The following is a 24,229-nucleotide window of genomic DNA, read 5'->3' as shown; positions in this document are numbered from 1 at the left end:
TATAAATACATTTACAAAATAGCCTCTAATCATTAGTAATAGAAGCAACTCTGAATTCCTTCAGAGAAATCAAAATGCATTCCTCACTGTGGTGGAAAATCTGCTTCCACTGTCTATAAACATAATGTCTGTCAAATTAATCTTGAAAGTGATATACTTGCATTTTTAAATTATGTAACTTTTAAAATTATGTCAATTTATGATTCAAAAAGTTTATTAATCAGCAAACATAAAATTACTAAGATGCAAGTTCCTAGGGTAAGTTCATGTGAATTTGTAAAAAACACAAAACAAGCAATTACAATAATCAAAATATTTTTTCTTGATAAATCAAAGCTAAAAGCTTTTTCTCTTTAAAATTAGTTTACCTGGTTTAAATTACTCAGTCTCAAAATTTCATTTTCAGCATCTGTAAAAACAACAATGAATCTGACATTAAAATTCTTCAACTTAATAATTACCTCCTATATTAAACTCAGGAGTAAAACTCAATTAAAGTAAAATTTATTTAGAGGCACAATCAGCAAGCCCAAATGGTTCGTAGTGAAATGCATTTTTGTTGTTTTATATTTCTATTTGACTGTATCAAAGAAATCAAAATATAAATGCCAGTTAGACGCTCCATTAAATGCAGTCCTATGGAACCATAGAAGAAAGAATTATAATTGTACTGCGGATGAGTTATAAGTTATTGCCTTGATAAAAACATTAATAACAATGTTTCAAAATGAGTTGATTGGTTTGTGTAGCAGGAAACAGTAAAGGGACTGAGACTGGGGGGAAGTGGTTAAAGACAAAAATGTATATTTATACCACAACGATAAAATAATCTCTCAATTCTCTAAAGTGACTTAGACATGACAACAGATAAAAAGACCATTCAAGCTGGAATTACAGATAGATCCATATACAGAAGTGGTTCTACGACAAATAAACAAATAAATAAAATCTTTAAAAAAGAAAGAAAGAAAGAAAGAAAAGAAACGGCTATAGATAACCAGGCAAAAGAAATTATGACTGGCTGAAGTTTTTCAGTGGCAATGGAAGTGGGGAAAAGAGGAAGGAGGACTAAGGCAGCAGATTTGTTTTTAAAGCAAATAAACTGGGGTGCCTGGGTGGCTCAGTCATTAAGCGTCTGCCTTCGGCTCAGGTCATGATCCCAGGGTCCTGGGATTGAGCCCCGCATCGGGCTCCCTGCTCTGCGGGAAGCCTGCTTCTCCCTCTCCCACTCCCCCTGCTTGTGTTCCCTCTCTCGCTGTGTCTCTCTCTGTCAAATAAATAAATAAAAATCTTTAAAAAAAAAAACAAAAAAACCCGGGGCATCTGGGTGGCTCAGTTGGTCAAGCGACTGCCTTCGGCTCAGGTCATGATCCTGGAGTCCCGGGATTGAGTCCCACGTCGGGCTCCCTGCTCAGCGGGGAGTCTGCCTCTCTCTCTGACCCTCCCCCCTCTCATGCTCTCTATCTCATTCTCTCTCTCAAATAAATAAAATCTTTAAAAAAAAAAACAACCAAATAAATAAAACCTTAAAAAAAAAAAGAAAATAAAGCAAATAAACCCATATGAGTCATCCAATATGCTAAATAAATGGAAAAATGTATTTTGAAAGGAGCAGAGCTACTTGGAAGTCAAATGAGAGAGAAGTCTAGAACCCTAGTGAATGGCCTTCTCTTTGCCTTCATGGCAGCTCCCAGGACTGAGGCCCTTCTAAGAAACCCTAGAGCTCCTCTGGGGTACAATCCTGAAATATTACTGAACCAGAGAAGCTAAGGAAATAGAACTTACAGGACATGCTAGGTGATGACTTCAAATTTTCTGGTAAATCACCAAGGTAAGGAGAGGAAGAGGAGGAGGAGGAGGACATGGTGACTTTGAACCTAACTCTAATTGGAGTTTATAGAGTTGGCCATCCAGGTCAGGAACTCACGATAAACAACTAGCCAAGGGGTGGGGGGAACACAGCACACAAGGGCTAGAAACCTCCAGAGCAGCAATGAAACGGTTCATAAAGTGAGAGTTTATATTGTGAGAAGACAAAAGTGCAAAATAAAATACATCTTCACAGCTAAGAGCTCCCATTACGTGTTCCTGGCATGAATGAACACTGGTGTTTGGCCTATTTCATTTAACAACTTACTTTTTCTAACACAGAACACAGGTAACTAAGTATCATCTTGAGCATGGAAAATGGTGAAGGACCTATGGCTCTTATCACTCTCATGTCTGCTTAGATACAGGACATCATTTCAAAAGGAAATACAGAATTTTGAAAAAGGAAGGCTGCATTCCCTCATCGGAGGGTCTGGAACCTAGAGTTTCGGAAAGTATCTGGTTCTATGCAGACTAACAGAAATAGGCTCATACCTCCTCCCAATAAATAGCTATATATACATTTCTCAGAAATCTACATGGCCTCCTACATCAATGAGTTCCATGTAACTACTTAAAGGATGAGAAAGGGAGGCTGAGAGAAATCCAGCCAACAATGAAGACTTTTTAGTAGAAAATTCCTATTTGTGATCCATTAATTATGGCACTGAATCCAAAACCAAACAATTCTATTCCACTTCTACAGTCAATTACATGAATACTCCACTTCCATAAAGTACTCAGTCTGTCTCTAAAAACTAATATGCAATAAAACACCAGTCATAGGTGAGTTCCAAACCTTTTACACCAGACAGTGCTTGCTGCAGTTTGAGCACTCCCTCTCCCACCGATGTACTCTGTGGAAGGATTCGTTCTTTTTCTATCACAGTATCACTCTGCTTCACAGCCTCGGGCTGCAATTTCCTACATTCCAGTTTCCAGCTTTCACATTCTTCTGTTATTTGTTTGTTTTCAACATTTAGGCGTTCTTGTTCCTTCCTCAAAATCTCCCTGTCATTTTCTGCAGAAGATAATTTTTTATTTATGTCTTTTATTTTATCCTCAAGTTCTTCAATTCTTTTTATAGACGCTACTTTTTCATTTTGTAGATCCTGTATAGTTTTTTGCATCTCATGGATTTTCGAGTGATCAGTTATTACAATTCCTGAGCCACCTAAAACATAAACAGAAAATCAAGGACAGGCAATGTCAACTACCAAGAGATAAGTAGCTTGCTATATACGACCGAGAGATTTAACAGACTTGAGAACTTGAAAAATCTTCAAAGTTAAGACAACAATGAGATATCATTACACTCCAATTAAAATGGCCAAAATTCAGAACACTCACAACACCAAATGCTGGTGAGCATGTGGAGCAATAAGAACTCGCATTCATTGCTGGCGAAATGCAAAATAGAGCCACTTTTGGAAGACAGTTCAGCAGTTTTACACCCTTAACATATGATCAGCAATTGCACTCCCCAGTATTTACTCAAAGGAATTGAAAACTCTTATCCATATGAAAACCTGAACAATGATATTTATAGCAGCTTCATTCATAACTGCCAAACTTGGAAGCAAAGATGTCCTTCAGTAGGTGAATGGATAAACTGTGGTACATCCAGGCAATAGAAAACTATTCAGCATTAAAAAGAACTAAGGTATCAAGCCATGAAAAAACATGGAGGAAACTCAAATGCACATTACTAGGTGAAAGAAATCAATCTGAAAAGGCTACATACTGTATGATTCCAACTATGTGACGTTCTGGACAAGGCAAAACAATAGAGACAGTAAAAAGACTGTGGGGGAGGGTGGGTGGGAGGTGAGAAGGCAGAGCATAAAGGATTTTTAGAACACTGAAACTACTCTGTATATTATAATGATGAATATGTATCATATGTCTGTCCAACCCAGAGAATGTACAACACCAAGAGTGAACTCTAAGGTAAACTACACGCTTTGAGGGATCATGATCTGTCAATGTAGGTTCATCTTTGGTAAAAAATATACCATTCTGATAAGTAATAGTGATAGTGGGGGTGGCTATGCATGTGTAAGGGTAGGGGAAATCTCTGTACTTCCTTCTCAATTTTGTTATGAAAAGAAAGTCTTTTAAAAAGTTAAGTTACCAAAATAAAGCATTTTTATTTTAGATTTTTTTTAAGTAATCTCTATCCTCAATGTGGGACTAAACTCATGATCCCAAGATTAAGAGTTACACACTCCACTGACTAAGCCAGCCAGGCACCCCCATAATAAAGCATTTTTAAATAAATAGTTGAGGAAAAATATTATTTGAATCAACTACTAAAACAACTATGTATATGAGTTTGAAAGAAAGTGAAAATATTTCTAATCATTTATTACCAAAGTATCATCACCAAACAATGCAAAAAAATCTATATATTGTAACTATTTGCCACAAAGGCAAAAGGACCTTACCATTTCTGCATAATCTTGCAACAGTGATGCCATTGCAAATCTCAGGCAGATGAAAAAACTAGTCATTCACTCATTCTTTAGAACGTAGTCCAAGTTTACATCAGTGTGTTGGTCTTACAGTACTAGGCTTGTCATTTAATTGTCATCTAATCCATTAAGTTAATAAAACGAACAACCTTGGGGTGCCTGGGTGGCTCAGTGCGTTAAGCGGCTGCCTTCGGCTCAGGTCATGATCTCAGGGTCCTGGGATCGAGCCCCGAGTTGGGCTCTCTGCTCAGTGGGGAGCAATGTATGCTTCTCTCTCTGCCCTTCCTTCCCTTGTGTTCTTTCGTTCTCTCAAATAAATAAATAAAATCTTAAAAAAACAAAAACTAACAACCTTGTTGTAACAAGTTCTCCAGTTCTTCAAATCGTTCTTCATAGTCACTTAATTCTTCTCGATGACGACGACTTATTTCTGTCAATTTCTGCTGGTATGCATTTTGTAAAACTGACATTTCATGCTGATGGTCATCGATTTCCTGACTTCGAGTCTGTTTGAGTTCCTTAAAAAATAAAAACAAGGTTAACTACATTTATAATCAATGACATACCTAGCCATTTCATTGTTGTGCAAAAGTCTGTATTAAAAATAATTCTCTGAACATGCTAAGGCTGTAAAGAATTTAAACACAGGCCCCAAATCTGGACAAATCTGAAAAATTCTACTCTTTCCTTTCTTGGGTCTTAAGAACAGTTTTTCTACTTTAATGAGAGAATACCAGCAAGAAAAAAAATGAAACAAAAGTTGAGTAAAAATATCTTGGCTACCCAAGTTAAGACCACCAGTCTCTCTCCTAAGGAATCTGGATCTTGAGCTTAGTCCTTCAAAAAAGGAAATTGTTAGGACCACAAGCAATGTGATAGCTGCACCCAGAAAAGTCTGTCCACTGTGTCCCACTATCTAGATCCCTGATCCTATTCCCATTCCTGTCCTGCCCAAAACCAGAATGCTCAATTCTTCTTTTAATCCTGGGGACAGACTACCCTGGGTCCTTCTAGTAAATCCTCTTCTGCTTTACTTAGCCAGAGGTGGTTTTTGTTGCTTATAACCAAGAATCCTAATCAATAAATTAGCTTCTATTTCCCGAGAAGACAAGTTATTCTTTAATCCTGTGCACTTATTTATGTGCCAGCAGTTGGCAAGCAGCTTCACATTTAAACCTTAAAATGATCCTACAAGGCAGGTATGATGAAATCTACTATACTGATGATAAAACGGAAGCTTGGAAAGATTAAGTAACTTGCTCAAAGTACAACAGCTGGTAAACAGCAGAGTCCAGGATTCAAACACAAGTCTGACTTGGGACCCCACCCATGTTAGTATATAATAAAAATAAAACCAAAAATGAAAAATTCTACACCTGACGATAATTTTTTTTTTTAAATTTTAAAGAGTTTATTTATTTGAGAGAGAGAGAGGGAGAGAGCACATGCCTATGTGCAAGAGAGGACAAGCAGGGTGGGTGGGGGGAGGAGCAGAGAGAGCAGGAGAAGCTGACTCTCCACTGAGCACGGAGCCCAACATGGGGCTTTATCTGGGACCCTGAGATCATGACCTGAGCTGAAGGCAGACACTTAACCAATTGAGCCACCCAGGTGCCCCATATGCCTGACAATAATTTATACACTAAAAACAATTCATTGCCTTATGATACAATTATGTAACTAAGACTTTTCTTGAAATAATAACTGACAAAAAGTAGCAAAATTCCACCATTAAGGGAAAATAATTATTTACAATGAACAGTATTAACATTTCGTCAATATCCTTTAACCCTAAACCCTGAAACTTTAGCAACCTTGGAAATGTTTTAATAAAGACCATTTTGGTGAGCCTCAGTGGTTAATCGTCCGACTCTTGATTTCAGCTCAGGTCATGATCTCAAGATCATGGGATCAAGCCACACGTTGGGCTCTGTGCTCAGTGCGGAGTCTGCTCCGGATTCTCTCTCCCTCTCCCTCCCACTCACTCTCTAATACAAAATCCTTAAAAAAAAAAAAAAAAAAAGACAACTTTACAAGATGCAATAGCAAGTAGAAACTAATGAAATATAAACTACTTCAAAAAACAAATGTTCAAAACCAAGTGATTTTGGAAAGAGACATTTTATATACCTTGCTGTCATAAAGGATGAAAATACAAAATGGTAAAAAGAAACAATCATAATCTATATAATTAGTTTTATAACAGACTTCTATTAGACTCACACTTTTTTTTTTTTTAAGATTTTTATTCATTTATTAGAGAGAGACAGAGAGAGCACATAAGCAGAGGAAGAAGCAGACTCTGAGCCCCATGCAGGGCTGGATCCCAGGACTGGGATCATGACCTGAGCAGAAGGCAGATGCTTAACCGAAGGAGCCACCAAGGCGCCCCAGACTTGTACTTTTACTTTTAATACGCAAATTTTAGGTGTATAATGCCATTGTTCCAGGGTGCCTGGGTGGCTCAGTTAGTTAAGTGTCTGCCTTCAGCTCAGGTCATGATCCCAGGGTCCTGGGATCGAGCCACACATTGGTCTCCCTGCTCAATGGGGTGTCTACTTCTCCCTCTCCCCTGGCCCCTCCCCCTGCTCCTTCTCTCTCTTGCTCTCAAATAAATAAACAATAAAATCTTAAGAAAAAATAGTCATGGGACGCCTGGGTGGCTCAGTCATTAAGCATCTGCCTTCAGCTCAGGTCATGATCCCAGGGTCCTGGGATTGAGCCCCACATCAGGCTCCCTGCTCCGCGGGAAGCCTGCTTCTCCTTCTCCCACTCCCCCGCTTGTGTTCCCTCTTCCGCTGTGTCTCTCTGTCAAATAAATAAATAAAATCTTAAAAAAAGAAAAAGAAAAAATAGTCATTGTTCCAACAAGCTCCTTACCTTAATGATACTTTGCAGTTTGCAGATTTCACTTTGATCAGAGTTATTTGATCCTTGTGCTTTAGAAGTCTAGATCAGAAAAACAGAATTAGAAAATAATTGTATTGGCTTTCTTGTAAAAGAGAAAGTCACAAACTAATTTTATTAAAAAATATTTTTCAGGGGCACCTAGGTGGCTCAGTCGGTTGAGCATCTGCCTTCAGCTCAGGTCATGATCCTGGGGTCCTGGGATCGAGCCCTGCATCAGGCTCCCTGCTCAGTGGGGAGTCTGCCTCTCCCTCTCCCTGCTCATTTTCTCTCTCTCTCAAATAAATAAAATCTTTTAAATATATATATCTATATTTTTTTTTTTTGGCGGGGGCATTTCCCAGACAAATTCGGATTAAAGAATGCCAAGCACCTTTTAAAGAACCCAGTCCAATTGTGAGTAATACACAACAAATAAAAGATAATTTTCAAAGGGCGTCCCGGCTGTCAGTTAAGCATCTGACTCTTGATTATGGCTCATCCTAGGCAGTGTTTCCTAAAATGTGTATCAGAATCACCTGAGGAATTTACTTGTTTGAATGCAATTTCCAAGGCTCTAAAATAGGCTATGAAATCCTAATTTCTAATGGTAGGACAGAGAATCTACAATTTTATAGTACTTTAAAAACTACTACACTTTTAGAGATAAGGTGGACAAACTGATCGTTCTAAGATTTATTTTGGATACTGGGAATGTCTAGCAACTTGGGAAGTAAAAAGGTAATTTTAATTGGTAGGGTTTTTCCTTTATGTAACTAGATCGCACTCAAAAAAGAAAATAATTTCTTTACTTATATACTTTTTCTCCACACTGATGAAATGAAATCCAAATGTACAATGTTCCAGTTTCCTTTGGGTCTCATGTTGACTGACATCAATAGTATATAGAATCTGATGTATAAAGTGAAAAGTGTCCCTTGAAAGAAAGTTTATGCCTCAAATAGCAAGGATTTAATTTCTAATGTACAAAAAACAACACAAAAGTTTAACATATTTTATACCAATGATCAGATACATTTTACACATAACTGATAAGAGGAACCTCAGAGAACATCTACGCAAGTAGTTTCAAATCTGGGGTCTTGGAGCCCTGGAGTTGCCATTTAAGAAGCCCCAGGGACTCCAGGGGAAAAGATGCTAGCTCATCCACAGCAACTCCATTTTTATCTCTTTTAAGTCCTGGACTTGTAACTTTTTATTTTAAAACACGGTTCTGTTGCTCTCAATATATATACATATTTTTAAGATTTTATTTCTTTATTTGGCAGAGAGAGAGTATAAGCAGGGGGAGTGACAAGCAGAGGGAGAGGAAGAAGCAGACTCCCCGCTGAGCAAGGAGCCCGATGCAGGACTCGATCCCAGGACCCTGGGATCATGACCTGAGCCAAAGGCAGATGCTTAACCGACTGAGCCACCCAGGCGCCCAGCTCTCAATTTTTTTGAAAATTTCTTCCAAATATTCTATAGAGGGGGAAACAGAGGCTGAGAAAGAAAAATGACCTGACCAAAATCACTCAGAAAAATCACTGGCAGAATTAGAACACAGGTGTTCAATTTCCTAGTCCAGGGTTCTTTCTGATACCAAAAGTTCCACATATAGAACCACTATTTTTCCTCACTAATAGTTTTCAAAGATTCATGATAATTTTACCTACCTGAGCAATATGCCTCCAATGACCAACTTCAGATTCAAGTCTTGAAACTTCATTTGACAACCTGTTTATTTCTTGTTGTGATGAAATTATGTCACCAAAGTCCATGTCATCGTCGTGGAAAGCTGAAGCATGGTGACTGACCCGATAGCTGAAGGGAGAGGATGCAGGGGCTGCCGGTACGCCACCAGCTCCTGAATGTGTGGACTGAGCAGCTGACTGCAGCTTCAGCAGCTGATCCTGCAGTGCGATCTGTCTTGCTTTAAGATGGCTGATCTCTACCTACACATTTATAATCTGTATTTTAGAGAAGGTACTTTAAAATAACCATACTGACGTCTTTATAGACTCATAATGTTAAAAGTTATAATACTTTGTTTAAGATTATCCAATGATGGTAACTCTTTCAGCTGAATCCAAGTCTTCTATAACACCCCAACCAGTACATTTTTATTTAAAAATGAAACATGACTACCAGTTAAAGCAGAGATAATGTTTCAAATAGTACAAAGATCAGAATATCTCACTCATGTCAACTAGAGCAACGAAATTCTCAGTTAAACATGGGCTTAACTATCTTCATGTATCAGGTAGTGCAGACAATTTCCAAGGGTTCTATTTGTATTATCAAAGCATAAGTGATGGGAAAATGAAAGCTGCAGTAGTCTGTGTATTAGAAAGTTTCTTTGGAGCATCTGCTGGAATAGTCTTATGTTACTGATTCTGGCGGAATTTAGGCTTAAAATGCACCAGAATCAGGAGTAACTTTGTAGTGGTCTGTACAATAGCTGGAAGAATGCTTTATTAATCCATTCTTAGATAACAGTGAGCCTGTGGTTATTATTAGCCCTTGAGTCTTAGAAAGAAATCATATAATGAAAGAGGCCTTGGCTTTAGCCTTGGAAAAAGGAGCCAGTGAAAATTTGACTTTACTCAGGGAAAGAACGGTATAAAAATTCTGAGACCCTTAGTGGAGTTTTGACTAAGGGGGGGCAATACTAACTCACTGTCCAAAAGAAATTATGAACATACGGACTTACCACAATGCCATATCCATTCTCAGTGAGAGATTACTCAAAATATAAAAGTGAGTAAGCTAGGGAGAATTGAGATAAGCTTTCTGTAAAATACCTACCCCAAAAGACATGCTGCCACAAAGGAGAATATGATACTGGGAATTAGCCAACAAGTAACAATATTTCTACACATGTAAAGCCAAGCAATTAAACAAAAACCAAACACAATTATGTCAAGTGTCATAACAAACAGGTTTCTCGTACCAAACCCCTTCTCTAAAAAAAAAAAATTTATGAGAGAGCACACATTTCATTCATTTGCCCATAACTGACATGAGTTAAATTGCATCTCTGGGGAATATGAACATCATAATGAGGGCAAAAAACAGCAGAACTTAAGTATACTCATATATTATCTTTCATTCTAGTACAAAATACTGAAATCCAAAATTATTTTCAAGTGTAGCTTTAATACAAAGAAAGTTCTCATTATAAAACTGGTATTTATATCAAGTTATCGAGTTAAAAAAATGCAAGCTAATAACAAAGAGGCATTTCTAAACTAAAATGCTTTATTTGCCCCCTAATATCAATAGTTAAGTAGAAAATAAAATGCCAGATTTTCCACAGCAGTGTTTTCAATTAGGATGTAAGCATGAGAATCACCTATAGAGTTTCTGAAAAATACCAATACCAGGGCCCCTTCCCAGTACACCAAAATCAGAATCTCCTGGAGGACATAAATGTGTATATTTTTTTAAAGTATCATGGGTGATTCAGCTGTAAATCCCTGGGTGGGAACTACTGCACTATTGTAATATTTATAAGTCAGTGCTGATCAAAGTGGTCTATGGACTGAAGGTATAAATGTTTACTACCAGTGGGCTTTTACCTTTAACTTGAACTTGTAATTTTCTTTTCTTATATTCATCTTATTTTTGTAGTAATTTATTTTTATTGTATTTTATGAAATCAATTCCCAACAGATTGGAAATTTAAGCTCTTGTTTATATTTATCTTTAACGTGGCTTGCTTTTATTTTTCAACTTAGTATGTTACTGAAAGAACTAAAAATCAGTGCATGTAAATTTTAAAAACTCATATATGGGGATGCCTGGGTGTCTCAAGTCAGTTGAGCATCCAACTCCTGGTTTCGGTTCAGGTCATGATTTCAGGGTCGTGAGTTCGAGCATGGCGTCAGGCTCCATGCTCAGTGCGGAGTCTGCTTGAGATTCTGTCTCTTCCTCTCTGGCTACCCTTCCCTCCCCCACTCTCACACATGCTCTCTCTCTCTAAAATAAATAAATCTTTACACTTGATCTTAGCCAAAATGCCAAGAAGTGATAAAAATAAATAAATCTTTTAAACAAACAAAAAACCAACTCAATTATGAATTTATGGTAGAAATGAATACTTAATCAACAAACTAAAGAAAACCCAAATGATCTGGATAATAAAACAAGGAACAGCTCAATTCCTAAGAGTATTTACTGCATTCCATTTATGTACTACACCCTGAAGATAATTTAACAACAAAATGAAACATGGAGACATAGTCTATATTTTAAGGATTCATTATAGCGTTGTTTAAATTATATAATATCTATTACCAGCATGGCAAAGAAAAGATAAGCCAATTCCAAAATAAACACTTCTAACACTAAAGGGAAAAAATATTTATAGAACAATGTAAGTCAACTTAATATACTTAATATTCTGTTTTTCCATGGAAGTCAAATAAATGCCAATTCAAGATATATGAACACTGGTAGTCAAAATCATTTTTAAAAATGAAATGTCATTAGCAATGATCACACTGAGTCACCATTTTAAGTAAATAGAGGAAAGATTAGGTGTCATAAAATCAGAAATTATAAGCAACAGATGCCTGAAGATACTTTATTGGAAGAGTTTTCCGCTTTTGGAAGTAGGAAGTAAAGGTTAGCTTACAAAATAAATTTAACAGAAAAGCTTAGAGTTCTTGTTAAAACAGTGGTATCAAACTGAGTTGGGAATTACTAACTTCATCACCCTTTCAGTATTTTTATGGATCTGTATATAGCTTGATTTATAACTCTTAAAAACCTTCCTAAAAACATTCCTAGGAAATAAATATGAAGTAACTGTAATAACTTTTACCTCCTTCTGTTGTAGTTGATTTCGATAACTTGTAGATTGCTGCTTTATTTGAAGCTCTGACGCTTCATGCTTCTCTTCTAAATCAGTACAAAGTTTTTTGAGTCTCTCATTCTAGAAACAAAGAAAAAAGTATTTTCAACAAAAAGACTAAAAGTAAAACATGTTAGTAAGTTATGTGCATGGCATCATGAAAAACATATCACTTTATACAGAAAAAGATATAAAATATAAAAGTTCTCAGACAGAATTCTGGCCTTTGAAATATAGCTTTAATTAAAGCTACAACAGTGAGGTGCCTGGGTGGCTCAGTCATTAAGCGTCTGCCTTTGGGTTGGGTCATGATCCCAGGGTTCTGGGATCGAGCCCCGTGTCGGGCTCCCTGCTCCACGGGAAGCCTGCTTCTCCCTCTCCCACTCCCCCTGCTTGTGTTCCCTCTCTCACTGTCTCTCTCTCTCTGTCAAATAAATAAAAATCTTAAAAAAAATAAAAATAAAAATAAAAAAAGCTACAAGAGCAATAAGCATGTTTATAGAGATTATGCAAAATTCTGAACCAAAGTAAAAAAAAAGTGTATTGTGTCCAGTTTGATTTTCTGCTAAAAAAAAAGCCAATGATCAATGTTTCCCCCATCTCTGCATATCCAGGGTCTAGCATATAATAGGCAGTATATGTCTGGTTAATGAATAAACTAGATTACACATTTCAACTTGTGTTTTCTTCCCAAACATAACTTTTTAAAAGCAATCTTTTTAAAAAAGACTTCTCGCTGAAGTACCGGTAGGAGGCCAAAGCTTCATATTACCTATCATACCTTCCATACTACCTATCTGCTAGGCTCCTGAGGCACCTCTGAAAAATCCAATTTGAAAACCATACTAGAGATCAGTTCAAAAACTAGTTAGAAATACACAAAATATTCTAATTCAATGAATCTAGATATCACAGTCTTTTGTTTAAGATTTTGGAAAATACATTTTAAAAATTACTTAAAATTTTGGGACACCTGGTGGCTCAGTCAGTTAATCGTCCGACTTGGTTTCAGCTCAGGTCATGATCTCATGGGTCATGGGATCAAGCCCTGTGTTGGGTTCCCTGCTCAGCGGGGAGTCTGCTTGAAAGATTCTCTCCCTCTACCCCTCCCCCCACTCATGCTAGTACGCACGTGCTCTCTCAAATAAATAAATCTTTTAAAAATTTACGTAAATTCTATGTACTCAAATATTAAATTACCTTAACCTATTATCATTCCTTGAGTTTCAATGAATAAGGATATTATGGAGCAAAATAAATGGGCACTAAAGCTTTTTGCAAAAGAATTTACAAATTATCACAGATAACTTAGTAAGGCTAAGAATTCCACTAATATATCTACAAACACAATTTAACAATGAAAACTGAGAGAAAGGTGACAGATGTGGTGGGGGAAAAAGTTCCTGCTAGAAGGTAAAGACTTTTTCACTTTGAGAATATCACCCGTTTTTTTAGAGTCTAGGAATTTCTTACATCAACAGATGTGAAAGTTATGATCCAGAGAGATTATATAAATACACAGAGAAAAATCAAAGGAATAAACATAAACCCTAGTTTGGGAGTCTGCCTCCAGAAATCTAATACAGATTTTGGTTATCTTGAAGAAATAGAAATAAGACCAGGCCCATGCAACTAATTACCTTCTATTCTTCTGGTGGCTTCTGCATAACTTTCTGTGAGCTTTTAACATGAAAAACACCAAACATAACTGAAGCAACACGATATAGTGAAGTCAAAACCCAGTCATAAAAGCCCACTCTAGGCTTTTTCAAATAAAAATAACTAAGGCTATTTGTTGAACTCTGGTTAATAACTAGAACTTGAAAACTTCCAATTTGGCCAATAACTAATTGCTTGTCTGCCCTCACCTCCCTAGCCATGCCAGAGTCACAGTTAACAAAGTACATGAAGGACAGATTCTCTTCATGTGGCTGATCTATGACATTACTTGTGAGTGGCCATATTTTCTATTATATGGAATATGGAACCAGGATGGCTTGTCTGATGTGAAAGGAAAATGAATAAACACACGTAAAGAACAGAGAAGTAAAAATGAGAGAGACAAACCCTGGTGGTCTGAAGTTTTGCTTGCATCCCCTTTCTAAAATCTGGTTATGATTTCTGCCCATGAAATTCATGAGATTCTCATATCCTTATATTATTCCATCATGCTCAACCCTTGTTATACCAGCAAGGTCTACTGGAACCAACTTTACTTTTTGAGTTTCTTTTTTGAGCAGTCCTAACTATCTGTAAGGACAGATACTTAAGACTTTCATTCTTTCTTAGACGTCTTCTAACAAACAAAGAAAAATTACTGATTTTTTAAATAAAATAAAACTCGGAGCACCTGGCCAGCTCAGTTGGTGGAGCGTGCAACTCGATCTCGAGGTTGTGGGTTCAAGCCCCACACTGGGATCAGAGATTACTTCAAAATAAAATCTTCAAAATAAATAATAAAATAAAATAAAACTCATTCTATCTTGCAATTACCATAAAGGGTCATTGAGCCCTTTATAAATCTAAGAATATTCACGAGGTTATAATGACCTTGTTTTTCTGTCTTTGAAACATTTTGATATTTTATCATCCTAAAAATTATTTTATCATTATTCACCAATTATTCTCAAGTAGGTTAAAAAAAAGTCTTATATAATAAGAAAACAGAAGCCTGACAGAATCACTCAGAAGAATGACGCAATAGTGAAATAACCAGTTTTCTGACTGCAGTGCCCGAAGTACTATACCACCTTTTAAAAAGGAAAAAGCTAGAGACACCCACCTCAGTAGCGTCTTTTTGGTTTTATTGTTTTTTGCTTTCAGTGAACACATGAAAATTCAGAACTTTTGTTTCCACAAAGAAAAGAAAACTGACAGAGGAAACATTTCAGTTATTAAGACAACTTAGAAGACAAATGTGAAGAGACAGAAAACAGCATTCCAGAGTCTGATGGTTGTGGTGAGCAGGTTGTAGAGGCAAAAATCCCAGCCAAATCTTCAAGTAAAAATACCCTAGAGGAATTTTCTCAAACTCCAAAATTAATGAGTGAACAATATATTTCTAAGAACAAAAAAGAAATGTGGTGTTCTCATCAAGTTAGTCATTCAACAGGAAAAGATTTTACCTCACAATATTTTGTGACAAGGCCCTGAGCCATCCCACTTTGCTAAATGGCTATGTGACGGTATTCTTTTACTATATATGATATTTGAACACCAACATTTACTTGATATAGTTCATATGTGGACAAATGCTGTAGCGAGGTGTGTATACAAAGGTGACTGGGAAGAAAAAGATAACATAAAGTGAAAAAAATTCAGTGGACTGATCATTCTAACTGGTATTTATATGTCTAATTGGTATTTATAAATCTAATTGATATTTATAAATTGGCTTTGTAATTATGGAGCAAAGATGACAGTCATCATCTCTTCAACAAAATCATAAGCCATCAAAGTTTTAAAAAATACTGGTTTTAATGACATGAGAAAAACCAAAGTCATGATCAGCTGAAACCTATTAGAGATGTAACTGAAATCTGGAATCAGTACTTACAAAATAACATGCATTTCAGTTCATGCATAAGAGTTATTAAAAAGCAATTAAATGCAAAGAACACTGTCTATTTTGAGTATATATGTTTTCCTTTTTTTTTTTTTTAAGATTATTTATTTATTTATTAGAGAGTGAGCAGGAGAGAAACAGCATGAGAGGGGAGAGGGTCAGAGGGAGAAGCAGGCTCCCCGCTGAGCCGGGAGCCCGATGTGGGACTTGATCCCAGGACCCTGGAATCATGACCTGAGCTGAAGGCAGTCACTTAACCAACTGAGCCACCCAGGCATCCGAGTATATATGTTTTCAAAACCAGAAATATATGGAATAAAAATATGGACTTGCCATAAATAAGTCCTTTTTTAAAAAGATTTTTTATTTATTTTTTTTGAGAGAGAGAATGAGAGAGGACAAGAGCAGGGTGAGGAGCAGAGGGAGAAGCAGACTCCCCACTGATCAGGGAGCCCGATGTGGGGCTTGATCCCGGGACTCCAGGATCATGACCTGAGCCTAAGGCAGCTATTCAACCAATTGAGTCACCCTGGCGCCCCGCCATAAATAAGTTCCTATTAAAAAATTTTTTTTTAAAGATTTTATTTATTTGAGAGAGAGAGAGAATGAGAGAGAGCACATGAGAGGGGGGAGGGTCAGAGGGAGGAGCAGACTCCCCGCCGAGCAGGGAGCCCGATGCGGGACTCGATCCAGGGACTCCAGGATCATGACCTGAGCCAAAGGCAGTCGCCCAACCAACTGTGCCACCCAGGCGCCCCCTATTAAAATTTCTAATAAAGTTTTTCACTATCACTTTATTCCTACTTCTGTAAATTACTTACAAAATGATTTAATATAAAAAAAATTGGGGTCACCTGGGTGGCTCAGTCGTTAAGTGTCTCCTTCGGCTCAGGTCATGATCCCAGGGTCCTGGGATCGAGCCCCGCACTGGGCTCCCTGCTCCGCGGGCAGCCTGCTTCTCTCTCCCACTCCCCCTGCCTGTGTTCCCTCTCTCACTGTGTGTGTCTCTGTCAAATAAATAAAATCTTAAAAAAAATTTAGGAGTTCATTGGATCCAGATGGTAAATGTGATGAGACTTTTTCTTGGTATAGAGGGTTAAATTGAAGAAACCTAACTAATTCAGTCAGCTTCAAATATTAATGTCTGTAAGCAAACCTGATTTCCTCTGGAAAACACAATGCCCTCTGTCTATACTAAAACTTTCTAAATAGGGCTGCCTGGGTGGCTCAGTTGGTTAAGCATCCAACTCTTCGTTTTGGCTCAGGTCATGATCTCAGGGTTGAGGGATCGAGCCCCACAGCTCAGAGCCTGTTTGAGATTCTCTCTCCCTCTCCCTCTGCCCCTCCTCCACTCACACTCTCTCTTTCCCTAAAATAAACAAACAAAATCTAAGACTTTCTAAATAGAATTTTATATTTTTTAGTTTCCTGATGGCTTAATCATAGCTTCACCTTATTCCCTTATTACATAGTCATGTATGGGGTGAGGGTATGAAGTGTTTTTGTGCTGACACACAGCAAGAATCAGTCACCTTAGAAAACAAAGCCCTTGGGAAATCCAACAGTCTCTTTTCTTCTAGCATGTGAGTAGCTCAAGCTACTGTGAATAAGCATCAAATGAGGAAGGTGGCTTTTTTTCATTTGGGGATGCATTATACCAAAAATATTTCTAAACACTAGAATCATGCTTGCATTAACCCCCCATGAGAGATTTGAAGTGAGGTCAACAGGGGGACAGAAGAGTTCTCTCTCCCCTCTCAAGCTCAATAGAGAGCAGACATTCACTAAGCAGGTTCACCCTATTTACTTTTTTCCCCCAAATAAAACACTGGCGAATTTACCTAAATTAATGCCACTACATACATCTCTGCCATTTAATTCTTCTGGATGGGCCTGTACTAATTAATGAGTGCTTTCTCAAGGATTTCTTAGGCAGAGAAAAATTTTCTCTCTCAGCCGTACAAAGAAAGAAGTATTAAGTTCATCTGTCACCGAAGCATCTACTTATTAGGTAATTATACCTAACACCTCAAGTATCACCAAACTGCCATCGAGAATTGAGACAGAATACCATGACAATTCCTCTTGAGAGGTCCCTCTACATCCACCTTAGTAATCTGGGCCAGAGTTCAATAATGCTTGTCAGTAAATATTTTCTGGTATTTTAAATTCAATTTTCTCTGTTTATGGGCTTAGCAAAGAGGAAAACATGCTTACCACAGTCCCCTAAAAATATATTTTAATGAAATATTAAGTGTTCCCTCATTATTCTTATCCACAGGCTAAATTGTTGAGTGTCATTAGTATTTTACAGTAGATCCCATTTTAAATCATTTCATTTTCTTTACAGCTTTCCTTTGAACCCTTCCCAAGTTTTCCTCATCCCCATTAAGTACAATGTCCAGAGGTAGTCACCACGAGGCACTAACAATGGGAAAAAAAAATGGTAAAATTAGTTATACCTATACTCTTCTTTGTGTACAAATATCACTTTTTTTTCATGTTAGCAGATTAAAAAGGTCTAGACTAAATAGAATTGCATTCTTCATATTATACGTCAATAAATGTACTACTGCAATTGAGCACACTGTCAGAACACGGTAATTCCTTGATAAATTGTTGCCACTAGTATTTCTACACTAGGCCATTTTCCAACTTGCAGCATGTAAAAGATGATGGGAATATTAAACAGCAAAGTGGAATAATATGTAAATATATTCTTCATCTAAAAGATGATGATAACACTGAAAAAGAACTGGGATAAAGGGGAAGAAATAAAACTGGCAAGCAGTGCAGTAAAAAGAGAGAACTGAAAAACAGTATAAGTTACTGTCATGCCTTCAAAAAAGAAAAAAAAAATCTTAAGTTCAATAATAGTCTTTAATTTTCCTTACCTCTGATCTTAAGATTGTATGAATGGCTTCAATTTCCTTTCTTCTAGAATTAGGTAATTCTGCTATGAAAGAAACAGCATATACTGAATATATGATCAACACCATGTGAATAAACAGGCATTTTAAAGTACATATATTTCACTGAGCTTTCAACAGAATGGTATGCTGATCTGAGAATAAACTCAGAAGACGTATACCACTTGATTTTTATCACAATTTCCTATTGCCACATATGTGCTTTATCATCATGTAAGTCATTCTTTTTGCCTATCTTTTTTTTTTTTTTAAAGATTTTATTTATTTATTTTGTGAGAGAGAGAATGAGAGACAGAGAGCATGAGAGGAAAGAGGGTCAGAGGGAGAAGCAGACTCCCTGCTGAGCAGGGAGCCCGATGCGGGACTCGATCCCGGGACTCCAGGATCATGACCTGAGCCAAAGGCAGTTGCTTCACCAACTGAGCCACCCGGGCGCCCCTATTTTTGCCTATCTTTTGTACCTAGGTAGGACATCTACATTTCCCCCCTGGAAGTGTTCATTAAAATTTTATTATGGAAAATTGAGTTTTACAAATTAAATCTCTCTCTGTGGGCTTAGTTTAATTTTAGACGAAACTTATACAACTGGGGTTTAGGCCCTACTTCTAACTTCTGCTCCCAATCTATCAAATAATAATAACCCCTAAAGAAAGAATAAAAATGCACTAAAAAAACCACTTATGTCAAGTAACATGGGCATTATTTAAAATGGGAATGAGCTCAGTCTGCTCTTGTACATTTTCATTTAAAAAGAGTCAGAGGGTGCCTGGGTAGCTCAGTCGTTAAGCATCTGCCTCCTTCGGCTCAGGTCATGATCCCAGGGTCCTGGGATCGAGCCCCATGCCAAGCCCCATGTCGGGCTCCCTGCTCTGCGGGAAGCCTGCTTCTCCCTCTCCCACTTCCCCTGCTGTGTTCCCTCTCTCGCTGTGCCTCCCTCTGTCAAATAAATAAAATCTTTAAAAAAAAAAAATAATAAAAATAAAAATAAAAGGAGAGTCAGAGACAGGGCACCTGGCTGGCTCAGCCAGTGGAGCGTGTGACTCTTGATCTCGGGGTCGTGAGTTCAAGCCCCACATCGGGTGCAGAGTTTACTTAAAAAAAATAATATTAATTTTTGTGGGGCGCCTGGGTGGCTCAGTCATTGGGCGTCTGCCTTCAGCTCAGGTCATGATCCCAGGGTCCTCAGATCGAGCCCTGCATCGGGCTCCCTGCTCCGCGGGAAGCCTGCTCCTCCTTCTCCCACTCCCCCTGCTTGTGTTCCCTCTCTCGCTATGTCTCTGTCAAATAATGAATAAAATCTTTAAAAATAATTTTAAAGGGGCGCCTGGGTGGCTCAGTCGGTTAAGCGACTGCCTTCGGCTCAGGTCATGATCCCGGAGTCCCGGGATCGAGTCCCACATCGGGCTCCCTCCACGGCGGGGAGTCTGCTTCTCCCTCTCATGCTCTCTGTCGCTCATTCTCTCTGTCTCAAATAAATAAATAAAAAAAAATCTTTAAAAAAAAACCCAAGAACAAAAAAGAGAGTCAGAGGTCAGCTCTGTCAAAATGGCACTATTGATGCTACCAGAACATCATCATCAGTTAAGATTTTTTTTCTAGGTGCTAGTATTTTTCATTAGTCACAATACTTTAATACCATAGAAATAACTTCTCTGAGGGAAAAAAAAGAACTTCTCTGATTTATAGTTTAAATCAAAAGAAAATACAAGTGACATCCAATAGAGTGACAAACCCACTTTTCTTGTTTTGAAAATCACCAGGTGCAGGTGCTTCTGTGGTTGTTTATACATCTTGCTTGAACTCTGACAGGACTGTCTAACTGCTACTCAGAACAAATTATAATCTAGTCTGTTTAGGAGGGTCATTGCTAGAAGCAGAAATTGTTTCAAAGAGGGATAAAATAGGTTTATGCAGCCCTCCTCTCTTACCTCCTTCCAAAAAAACACACACAAAAAAACCAAAAAACCTGGTCTTTTTAAGAATAAAGGGGCGATACTATGCAGACCAAAAAATTCTTCCTCGCTGAGGGAAAACAAAACAACAGCTACTCTTTATTAATGCTTGCCATCTGCTGGGCATTTTACACTCATGATTTCATTTAATTCTCCCAACCCCATGATAGGTATGATTACATCTATTTAACAGATAAGGAAACTCTGCTTTATAGAGGTTAAGTATTTAAAAATTTGCCAAAGACCCACAATCTATAATGCATGGAAGTGGAATTTCAACCCATGTCTAACTGAAAAGCCCAAGTTCCTAACCCTGAATAAATCAGTACAGTTTTTGTACAAGAGCAACTTTCTGGTATGTACAAATATGTACTTCAAGCTGTACCAACAGTGCTATTTTGAAACTGTTATCTTGTTCACTGCTGGCACAGGGTAGACACTCCATAAATACCTGTTAAATGAATAAATGAACTGTACTCTGACCCTTTCAATGATTTATAAAATCTATTGATTTTATAGATTTTATAGATTGATTAGGTGTTAAGCAAGTCCTATTTTAACAGAAAGGGAAATAATAAGAGCATTAAGCAACTTTGCAGATTTTTAATACTGAGCAATTTTTTTTTACTGAGCATCTACTATGTACCAAGGAAGGTGCCAAACACTGGTAATATAAGGATAAAAATATATATATAGTCCCTACCCTGGGCATCAAGAAAAGAGGTAAATTATAACTCAACATGGTAAGTGCTCTCAAAGAGAGATCCACAAGATCACATGCAATCAACTCAGCCTGCCATGGACTGAGAATGGTTTCACCAAGTACCTGGCACGCGAGCAAAGTCAAATAGGAAAAAACTGTTTTCCAAGCAAAGAAGGGTAGAGGAGGAAGTAGAAAAGGAAGGCCTTTCCATGCAGAGGCTTGGAGTTGTGTAGGTACTTCACAAAGTTCCATGTGGCAAAAGCTCTGGGTATAAGCGCTTATGTGTGTGAACATGCATATGTATGGCAATTTGGAGAGAAGAGGAGTTAATAAGAGGTAAGACTAGAAAAGGGAGGTTGACCTCAGATAGGTTTCTGGTCTCCCAAAACTAAGAGGTTTGGATTTTATCCTGTAAGGAACAGAGCTAAAAGATTTTAAAGCACCTATGTTTTAGAAAACTGGCAGCACACAGAAAAAGAAAATGGAAATGGAGTATGGAGAAATGGGTGACAGGATGGGAAGGAGAAAGTGCATGGGAGAGAGAAGGAGGGGGGTCTGAACTAAAGGAAAGGGGTAAAAAAGGAAAGGACGAATATAAGAAACAATTCTGGTATAGAATGAATAAGATTTGGTGACCAACTGGAAACAGGAAATGGAAGAGGCAAAACAAAGGTGACAAAGATTTCTAGTTCAGTAGATTGGGCAGATGATGAAACCATTAAGAATGAGAATACAGAAGTACATTTGACAGGAAGAACAAATGCATTCCACCTTAAGCCTATAGGACAGTCAGGTGGCGGGGGGGGATGCATATTTTCTAGGAATAGCCAACTGTTTTCCCCTACCTAGGCTACAAGGAGAGACTAGTCATTTCCCATGTCATCCAGCTCTTGTCTGTTCTAAATTTCAAGGTCACACGATCCTTTATGGAACACAGGGAGAGAGAATCCCTTTCACTCTCATCCTCAACCTGTCCCACCTGATGCAACTCCCACCCAAGGTAAAATGGATTTCACCAGCTCTTCAATGCTTCTCCTTTCTAAAAAGACAGAAATTCTAAATATACTTTCTTTTTCTCAAACTATCTTTCTCTACTTCAACCCAATAAACTGGAAGTTTCAATTATATCAGGATAAAAAAATTAAACCAGAATGCTAATTAATTTATAAGAAATAAAATTAGCCAAGGAAGTGCTCTCATCCAAAAGACCAGCCCATCGTCTCTGTGGAGGCAGACTTCCATTGAAATTAAAGTACTCTTGGGGCACCTGGGTGGCTCAGTCTTTAAGCATCTGCTTTCGCCTCAGGTCATGATCCCAGGGTCCTGGAATCAAACCCCGCATCGCGCTCCTGCTCGGCGGGAAGCCTGCTTCTCCCTCTCCCACTCCCCCTGCTTGTGTTCCCTCTCTCGCTGTGTCTCTCTCTGTCAAATAAATAAATAAAACCTTAAAAAAAAAAAAAGAAATTAAAGTACTCTTTAATTAATAAAGAAAGAACTCTTTAGATCTAAATACTACTTGCGGAAAGAAATGTCAAGAAATCAAAATATTAACGTAACTATCGATTACTATGTAACTCTGGGTCACTATTCATAAGTAAAACAAAACAAGGACTTCAAAAATGAGTGAAAGTTGCTAAGGATTGGTAGCGTATCTTGTTTTATTGTCGAAGAATGGGCAATTAGGCACAAAAATACATTTCAGCTGGAACGCTGTGTCACCAGAATAAGCAAAAACATAAATAGGAAAAACTTATAGCCATGTTTAACAATATATTCAAGTCAGAAAGGGCTTAAGATTCACTAAATATTTTAATAAGTTGTTTCAACTGTTACAAAACTCGAAGGAAAAAAGTAACTATGTGTCATGCACAGATACTTTTTAATTGTGTCAGTATAAAAGAAAAGGATCAAAATCAGATCCGCCCCCAAGCTAAAGGCAAAGTAAGCGGTGGGCGTGGAAGAACCAAACAAAAATAAACTACTCCATGTAGGAGCAGTTTCCCTCCACTCTGACATACCCACAGTATTCAATGGGAGAAGAACCAGAACCCTTCCCCGGACCCCAGTGTCTTTCATCAGAGAAAATCTGTTAAGAGGCAAAAGAAGTATAACGAAAAAAGGGAGGACTGACACTCCCGACGGATGCAAGTGGGAACCGATCGGGCGCTCCCAGGGCCCCAGAAAAGCCCTCCCTCCCATCGCTCCAGCTGTTACCTTCCACTTCCTCCGTGCCCTCCATCAACATATCCTTTGTAAAGTTTGAAATCTGGTCAGTGAGGGAAGCCAGGCTGCCTCCGACTTGACCCAGAGACTGGCCCAAGCCGGAGCCGAGGCCCCCAAGCCAGGACGACATCGCTGCGGTTTAGAGAACGATCTGGTCCGCTCCGAGAAAAGCGTCCAGCGTCGTCGGACGATCCCGCCAAATGTCCTCGAGCCGCCGCCTTCACGGGACCAATCCAAATCAAAACACTCAAGATTCGATAACACAATGAGGGGTTCCTAGGCAACGCCGGCTTCGGGGGGCTCCCACTAACCGCCGGACTCTGCCTAGAAACGCAGAGGCCTGACCTGGGACGTTACCAGGGGCCCGCCTCCAGTGCCACTGTCAACCCCGCGAGGCCTCTGCTCATTCCCACGACTTCCCAACGTCCAGGTTGGGCCACTTCTTCCTCTGCTTTAGTGACTTCCCCCAGTTCCGTGGGCAACTCCTGCCAACTCGACGCCAGCCGCCATGACACCCACTCTGAACGCGGCAACGGATCATAGAGAGGCGCCGCGCTGGCGCAGAAGGGCTCTGCGGAGCTGCCGGACGTGTCCTTGGCGCAAGGGAGCATGGGATCGCGGAGGACCGAGAGCGGGCGCCTGGGGCCGCATACCTCCGGCGCAGGGGGCAAGGTCAGCTTCCACGTAGCGCCCCGGCTTTGGCCTCTGAGGGAGTGGTCTCCAGAGCCAGGGGTGACGCGGCGGTCCCCGCCCGCTGCACCTGCCCTTC

At 38.6% G+C, this 24,229-nt stretch overlaps 1 protein-coding gene across 2 annotated transcripts in view; it reads right to left on the bottom strand.

Moving 5' to 3' along the window:
- The window catches only part of TRIP11 (thyroid hormone receptor interactor 11), a 65,159-nt gene extending 41,159 nt beyond the window's left edge, over positions 1 to 24,000 (bottom strand). Inside the window, exons 1-8 of one of the 2 annotated variants that reach the window (XM_034993049.1) lie at positions 23,452 to 24,000; positions 18,547 to 18,608; positions 12,058 to 12,168; positions 8,906 to 9,184; positions 7,224 to 7,292; positions 4,696 to 4,861; positions 2,669 to 3,043; positions 369 to 409 (exon numbers count right to left, since the gene is read on the bottom strand). In XM_034993049.1, coding sequence (XP_034848940.1) covers positions 369 to 409; positions 2,669 to 3,043; positions 4,696 to 4,861; positions 7,224 to 7,292; positions 8,906 to 9,184; positions 12,058 to 12,168; positions 18,547 to 18,608; positions 23,452 to 23,590 — 1,242 coding nt within the window. In that variant the 5' untranslated portion in view covers positions 23,591 to 24,000. The remainder of the gene's footprint in view (positions 1 to 368; positions 410 to 2,668; positions 3,044 to 4,695; positions 4,862 to 7,223; positions 7,293 to 8,905; positions 9,185 to 12,057; positions 12,169 to 18,546; positions 18,609 to 23,451) is intronic. The other variant, XM_034993050.1, reaches the window with a different exon arrangement.
- Between the last annotated feature and the right edge of the window lie 229 nt (positions 24,001 to 24,229).

The sequence above is a fragment of the Mirounga leonina genome, unplaced genomic scaffold (genome assembly GCF_011800145.1).
Source record: "Mirounga leonina isolate KUSES-001 unplaced genomic scaffold, KU_Mleo_1.0 Mir_82, whole genome shotgun sequence".
Classification (NCBI taxonomy): domain Eukaryota; kingdom Metazoa; phylum Chordata; class Mammalia; order Carnivora; family Phocidae; genus Mirounga; species Mirounga leonina.
The sequence above is the reverse complement of the archived record's forward strand: the minus strand, read 5'-3'. Positions and strand labels throughout refer to the sequence as shown.